Source organism: Vicia villosa, linkage group LG7 (genome assembly GCF_029867415.1).
Source record: "Vicia villosa cultivar HV-30 ecotype Madison, WI linkage group LG7, Vvil1.0, whole genome shotgun sequence".
In the NCBI taxonomy this organism is placed as follows: domain Eukaryota; kingdom Viridiplantae; phylum Streptophyta; class Magnoliopsida; order Fabales; family Fabaceae; genus Vicia; species Vicia villosa.
In genome coordinates, this window is record NC_081186.1 from 121,055,723 (window position 1) to 121,063,640 (window position 7,918).

General features: G+C 33.2%; 1 protein-coding gene across 4 annotated transcripts; it reads right to left on the minus strand.

The window, feature by feature from the left end:
* Positions 1-306: 306 nt before the first annotated feature.
* LOC131616745 (chaperone protein dnaJ 10-like) lies at positions 307-5,464 on the minus strand. Of its 4 annotated transcripts, none has more exons than XM_058888172.1 (10): positions 5,288-5,464; positions 5,070-5,164; positions 4,025-4,084; positions 3,736-3,818; positions 1,859-2,024; positions 1,619-1,748; positions 1,192-1,350; positions 926-1,098; positions 724-804; positions 307-637 (listed from the first exon to the last, which is right to left on the minus strand). In XM_058888172.1, exons 2-10 carry the CDS (start codon positions 5,154-5,156, stop codon positions 560-562), a joined length of 1,017 nt encoding a protein of 338 aa, XP_058744155.1. In that variant the 5' UTR covers positions 5,157-5,164; positions 5,288-5,464; the 3' UTR covers positions 307-559. The 4 variants fall into 4 exon arrangements, with proteins under 4 accessions (XP_058744155.1, XP_058744156.1, XP_058744154.1 ...); XM_058888173.1 differs by having other exon boundaries at positions 307-626; positions 5,288-5,463; XM_058888171.1 differs by having other exon boundaries at positions 307-646; positions 5,288-5,461.
* Positions 5,465-7,918: the final 2,454 nt, after the last annotated feature.

A 7,918-nucleotide genomic window follows, 5' to 3' on the forward strand; every position in this document is an offset into this window, starting at 1 on the left:
GTTTACATTAATGAATTGGATCAAAAAAAAAATTTGTGAGAATTATTAATTTCTTTTTATAAACAGATAGATTTTTTGGCCTTAATAGATAGATTATTTAATGAATAGAAGGAATGAATAATAAGTTAGTGGATTCTATTACCATCCTCACAGTACAGTATAGACATCCAATGGTAGAGTATGAACTAATTTCCAATTTAAAATGTTAAATTAACTCATCAAATAGTACAATTTAAAATTATTTTCTATTTTCTATTAGCATTAGCCTAAAAATGAAATATAACCTATATTAAAGAAAATCTCCCATACACAAAGAATGTCCATCTATATATCATCTCCCCAATGAAATAGGAGTTTAGAATGAACAATTAAGTTACAAAAACACAAATCATTAATTGCTTTACACACTATAAGTTAGAAACTTACATGCACATTGCACAAAAATTTCCTTTTCTTATAACACAATATAAGGTTCAAATTTCATTGAGATCCAAAAGGCCATGATGAGAAAATGATCAACCAGTCCATATAACCATATTGAACAAACTGAACATGATGACTATGATGAGGGACCAGCTTCTACCCGATTCTGATTCTCGTTTTCTCGGCGCAGACTATTCTCTCTCCTAAAAGCAACCTTAGCACCCTCAGAAGTAAAATGAAGTAATCTTAGATAGAATACAAATTGATGCATATACATCAGAGTTCGATAAAAACACTTACTTGAAAGATGGTTCCTAACATTTTCAATGCTTTGGCTCGAGACTTCAGAACCTCTTTCGACACACTAGGATCTCTAAGAACCTGAGAAAAATAATAAGAATATTTTCTTGTAACTTATGAATTCTGATTTGATGGTCATAAAATAACATTGATCCAAGTTAGTATTATTTTCAAGCTATGGACAGAAAAGACTGTAACTTACTGCTTGGCAAACATGCGACAGAGTTGATTCAATATCAATCACGTTTATCCGCCATAAGGAATTAACCATGGCTTCCTTCTTATCTTCGAGAGCTTTCATTACATTTTCTTCTCTATTTTCTCCTTGATTTAGCTTCTTGAGTTCTTCTTGTATTTGAATTAGGGACACAGCTCCTACAGAAGCAGTTAAGTTCCGTTAGAATCTGTCAACTCTGAGAAACCCTTTCAACTTGATAGATTACGCAAATATAATAATTAGTCTAGTACCTGAGGCTGCTGTTACTTGTGACTTTATACGGTGTCCTTTGTCTCGAACCCACTCGGCAAAGAAGGGAACGTTCATAAACCGAATATCCTTTCCAATTTCTTTCGCTGCTTTTCGTGTGTAGATGTAACCAATTGTATGTAGCATGGCCTCTCCAAAAGCTGAAAACAATGTCAGATGTTAACAGAAATTAAGGAGTAGAAAAAACCAGGACTGGACAAACACTTGCACTTTGGTTGCCGTTAGAGATTAAAACTGTCGAGAGGAAGAGACAATTGATGGAAAATTAAAAAACACGTGTTAGCAATTTGGTTGACATTAAATTGATATTCTTGATAACAATAAATTTCAGTTATTAAAACTTCGAAATTCAGGATCATCATTCAATAATATACCATTAAAATTACAGGATAAACGGAAGGGATTTACCAGCTTTTGAAAGATTACTCGCTTCTGAATTTGCCCATGTTGTAAATTCTTCTTCTCGACCATCAACAAATGGTTGCAAACGGTCTTTCAGAACCGATACCAGCTTCTGTTCTCTTTCCTTCTGCCATGCCTACAGATAAAACAGTATGAAGTAGCTTTAGTTACCCAAGTAGGAAATTTAACAGTGCACCGAAAATAAAAGAAAAAAACTATTAGAGGATTAGGGAAAAAAAATAATACTTTCATCTTTTCCTGAATTTTTTGCATACGAACTTGAGGCTCCGGTGAGTCTTCCTCAACTTCTATAGATGCTAAAGAAGCAAGTGCAAGTTTTCCAATATATTCTTCAAAAAATTCACTTCCGAAAAGCATTCCAAATACAGTCGAAGGGTCCATCATGGAATCTCTGAAAAAACAAAGAAAAAAAGTGTTTTGATCGGTTTTCACAATAAATAAACATACTTGGACATTCTCTTACACAATGTAGGTATAGAGCAAAAAAATACAATTGGTAATACCCGAGAAATTTGACTCTTGACTATCCTATTTTTTTGGGGAAGGGAGAAATTTTTATTTATTAATGTGTCACTAATGGTCATTTTAAAACGATTCTCATCCCTTGAGGTTATCAGGTCAAATTTTTAGCCTCGAGCTGAGACCTCATTATTGAGTTTTCTACTTCCTTTGCAATGACCATAAAAAGAGAACCCCTTTAACTCCCTGTGCTGAGATGCAAATAGTAACCAACAAAGTAACAATTCCCAACTAATTAACTAACTATTGGGTTCCCTTGCCCCTACTCATCCAGCAATTCACAAAGTATGAACCTTTTACTCATAGTGAAAACCAGGGAAAGCTGTATGCAACTTCATCATCAATTGGCATGAATTCTCCCGATCCGGAAGAGCCTTCGATTTGACTTAAAATTCTGCTTCACCCAAGCAGATGAAAGCATATACATCACTCCCAACCTGCAAGTAATACCTTAAAACGGGTCTACGAGAAGTCCTTTGGTGTATAAATATGCCAAATCAAGCCCTAAAGGGATGTATGTTGTAGTTATAAGCCTGCTATCTAATTTTGGCTAATGAAATGTCGATCTATCTCTCTGTGTTTTGTCCAATAAAGTTGAATCTAGTTGTGTGTCAAGCTAATGGTTGTCGTATTGACACAGGATAGTTTCATAGGAGCTTATTTTTTATTGAAGTCATCAAGTATGATTTTCATCCATAACAACACACAAACCCCTTGAGCCATATTTCGAAATTCTGCCTTTGTACTTGACCTTGCAACAAAATTTTTCTTATTTCTCCATGACACCAAAATTTCCACCCAATAATATGCAATACTCTGTAGTGCATCTCCTACCTATAATCAAGCTTGTATAGTCTAAATTTGTGAACACGTCCATGGATAATTTCCTTTTTTTCATGAATAATAATTTGTCTCTTTCGTGGGTCGAGCATAAAGTGACTCACACTAGCTGTAGATGCCATGTCTAGTCTGGTGTGGGCTAGACAGATGAGTTTTCCCACAAGTTTTTGATGGTTGGCCGTTCCCACTTGTAGGGGCCTAGATAGATGAGATCCCATATTGACATTATACTCATTACAAGGGGTTTGAGAAATCCTACCCATTAAGTTAGCTTTTAGGGTTTAGTGGGGCCTAGATTCTAATGCATCTTACAAAAATAACGTTTAAAACGTAAAAGAAAAGTACCATATAAACAACACAATAAAATAAATATGTGCTAACTAACACTATATTATCATCAAATTGATAAACAAAAATAATATAAGTGCCGTTAAATCTATTCTGCCCTCTCCTCTTGCATATAATTTTCTGTTCCATTGCAATACAAAATGGGGTATTTCATTCTCTCAACATCTAAATAAATTGATGCTTAGTAAGACTCGTTGGTATCATTAGTATAACTCTTTACTAAAATGTGGATAGCTCTATATAACGGAAAGCATTCACGGGTCTGGCATAGCAAGGTCAAATTATAGTTTTTTTCAAGTAAACAGACATACAACTTTCTCTAAGTACATATTTGATTTTGAGATGAATTGCTTTCTTTTTTAAAAAAATTATCACTAAGATCACTATAAACTTACTGTGACACTCCTTCCTTTCCATTCTTGTTATATTCTTCACGTTTTTCAGGATCGCTTAAAACCTGGTAGGCCTCGCCAAGCAGCTGTTATAGATACCAAACTTAGAAAAGTATACCAAAAAAATAAATAAATAAAACTGAATAGAGATTCCCCAAAGGTATAAATATCCCTATGTTTAATATTTTTTTCTGAATATCTAACCTTAAGAAAGATGTAAATAATTTTGTTAGTAAAATCCAGTAATATTGCCTAGTGTTATGAAATCAAAACATGGGCTCTTAGTGCATACCTGAAAATTTTCTGCAGCTTTGGGATCCCCGGGATTTTTATCAGGGTGAACTATTCTTGCCTGTAAATAGGAAGAAAAGGAAAAAAGAAACGTAAAACACCAGCACAAACGTACTCTTCTAAAAATTAATGACAGGGCTACTAGGTCCTATAAAGCTCTGTATGGAAGAACCTATCGAAAGGTCAGACCCATTGCATATCTATTACAGGCGGTCTTATCTTGCATTTGTATGACGATGATTCCACATCTCAAACTGCTGACCTCTTAAAACCTTTTAGATCGGAGATTTAGAAGAAGACATATACGTAGAGTAGTATTCTAAGTATTGAGTGAATAGAAGTCGGTTGATTTGGTCCTTGAAATTAACGAAATTCTAGGGTTATCATTAACTGAAATTAAAAATTTTGGATCACATTAGTTAATCCAAGATAAGTTTAGGGATTAAATTGACCATTCTTAAAAGAACTAATGCGATCGAAGATATTAAGAGTCTCACATCTTATGAGATATGGGTTGAACATATGTTTATAAGTGGGGGCAACCCTCACATTTCAAGTTGAGTTAGGCTCAACCTAAAATTCTAATATGATATCAGAGTCTATCCAAGATTAGTTGGGCACCTTCTGTCAGATTCTTGTTGCCATCCACCATTTATATCCACAAACCAAGCTCAAAAATAATCACATATTCAATTAAATGTTGTCGGGAGGTGAAGAAATTTTCAGTTACACACTTACAGGCATGGCAAGATTACTAGGCCACATCAAGAGGCCATTCTTAGGGGCTTAATTGAATTCTAAACCTTACAAATAATTCTAAGAAGGGCAACATAGTATCTTAATAAAGTTTAGCATATGTCAACAAGTTGCAACACTTGATATATATTATCTATTAACCAAATCTAACACTTCATTAACCATGTGTAAACTCCATTATCCAATTAAAAAGTTACCCAAATTTTTCATCCCAAACTATAATCAAATTCCCAAATCCTCAAATCTCAGTTTATGATAAAATTGAAGGGTAATCAATCTTTGATGATTACCTTGACATAATAAGCTTTTTTGATATCTGCAGCAGATGCATCAACATTAACACCTAATGTATCATAGTAAGCAGTTTCCTTCACCATTGTTTGTTCTATCAAATCACAAATTCAAACTTCTAAAATCATGCAAATCAAAAACAATTAGTAACATGAAACATGAATAGAGAGAAATGGAACAACACGAAAGAGAAAAAGATTATGAAGATTTTGCTAACCGTGATTTTGGAAGCAATTCAGCAAGCAAAAAGGGAAAAAGTTTCGAACTTGAAATTGAGAAAAGGGGGTTCGAAGAAAACCAGATTTGATGTGGATCCGTGTGGCAGAAGAAACGATGTCGTTTGAAGTTGTAATAATGTAAACCACTTTTGTCTTTCTTTTTAAAGGTACTCCTCCTTTGTTTGTTTGTTTGTTTATAAATTGAAATGATTCTAACATATATCACAATAGTCCATAGATATTATCAATGAGTTGCATGGATTTTACCAATATCAATGTTGTTTAAAACATCCATAATACATAAATATTAAAATAAAATTTAATTAAGTAATTTATTTTACATGTTTCTTTTTCATATTTAAGAATAATAAATTTCAAATCTAAAGGTTAACGGTTGAAAATATAATAAAACACAAGACAATATTACATTAACTTCTATTAATAAAAAATTATATTATATTATATTTCTTATTCACAATATTATATTTTCTGTGTCCACGACAGACCCAAAAGGTCAAGGAACAAATCAATGTTAATTCACTTCAAATGATTCAAGGTATAAAAGTTATCTCATGAAAAACTTAAGGTACAATTTTTTATCTCTATTTTTATTATACTCATCTTAAATTCTAAATTGACTTAGACGTTGGAGTACTAACTTTGCAAGTTTATTCCCGCGTCACTATATCAAAGATTAGCACCACCGGTTCAGCATTCTTCGCCATCAACATACACCTAATTCAATTTCTAGAACAAAACAGTGGCATTGTCGGTGGAAAACGAATCCTAATTTTTGCAAAATTCTGCGAGTAGATCAGCTTTGATCCAAAATCAAATTTCTACCGAAAGCATTGGAGATGAAAGTAGTAACTCCATTCACCACGCAAAAGAGATATGTTAAATATTCTAATTTTGTCTTGCACCAATTATCATTTATACATGAGATCTATAGTGTCGCGACAACCAGTGTATATCCGCAATCAGAGTGTCTTTTGATGGACTAATTTTTTTACGTGCAAGTATACACGATCAAATTAGTAGCAAGTGATAAGAAATAGTATCGATCCCACAGAAATTGTATTAAGCATAATGATTTTCATACAAGAAGTTGTAAAGTAAAGATGAGCAAAGGTAATAAAATAATGGTGTGTCATGTGGTAAAGAAAATGGAAAAATAGAGAAGATAATTACAGAGAGAAAGAATATGTTGGACAATGTTCCATTTAATGAATTTATCTAATGTATGAGTCTGATAAGTATTGTCGTGACAGATGAGGTCAAAATGTGATTTAGAGGTGTATCTCTACAACATCATAAATATATACATAAAAGCCAGGGGACAAATCTCTAAGCCTCACTTGTAACCTTGGTGCATGTGTGGGTTCATTCTGAATGTTCTCTATGAGTATAGTTCTTCATCTCTAAAGTAACTAATCTAGGGAATATCTCTATCCTACTAGTTTCAACCACATTTATTATGAAATTCACTTGTTAAATATCTCTCAACATTAACAAGTTGTTATCTACTTTTAGCCGGCTAGACAAAGAAAACATATGGCATAAATTCACATGAACAAAATATATCAAGACAACTCATTCAAACATACAAAAGATTATTAATTCATTAAATTTCACATTAACTAACAAAGCAAGGTTAGCTCATAATGAGTAAAATAAGCACAACATAGAGAGATATTAAGTTACATATTCCTAAGTAAGTACATAATAATGATAAACCTAAGGATGACACTTCAATCGCTTGCAATTTGTTAATCAGCAAGCGACGTCTTCCGCCGCGCCTACCGTTGAGTCTTTGTCTTCCTTTATTCACTTCTAGAGAATTTTTCAAGTTTCAGAACATTTTTCTTCATTGCATTGCAGCTTTATTTATAAAGGTTTCTCAACTGTATATTGTCTCTCTTTGGTTCTTGGGCATTTACAATGACCCATTAACTTAAGCCCAAAGAATAAAGCATATTCCTTTGTGTTGCACTATGATAGTCCACTGCAAATGGGAGACAATATGACACTATGGCACAAATGCAATAGTAGCAGCAGACCAAAGATAACTTTTTCAGAGTTTTGTCTTGTAGTGTTTCATTCTTATCCATTAATTTTCTCCTTTATCTTGTAGTGTTTCATTCTCATCACTAACGTTAATTCTGCTCATGCACAAAACACATAAAATTGACAAAACAGAGAACATAGTGTGCTCTATCCTAAATTAACTAAAGTAACATAAAACATAAATAAATAACATTACTCAAGATATAAATTACCCTAAAATTCAAGTATAAAAGGATTATATATCTCACATAAAGTGAGTTGTCACACCCCTAAACTTGAATCATTACCTGTCCTCAGGTGATGCGACAAATAACGACATAGAAACTTCCCTTCCAAACAACCACCTTTCCAACAACACTAACTCACCATCAACCCATAAATCATCTCAAAGGACTAGTTTCAAAAATTGGCACAACTAAAACCTGGAGCTTAATCACAAGTGTGTGTGTGTGTGTGTGTGTGTGCGCACGCTATATGCATTATCGATGCTAGTGAAGGTGTGAAAAACACTAGAAAGGGGGGTTTGAATAGGGTTTTAGCACCAAAAGTTTCCCTTTAAAAAG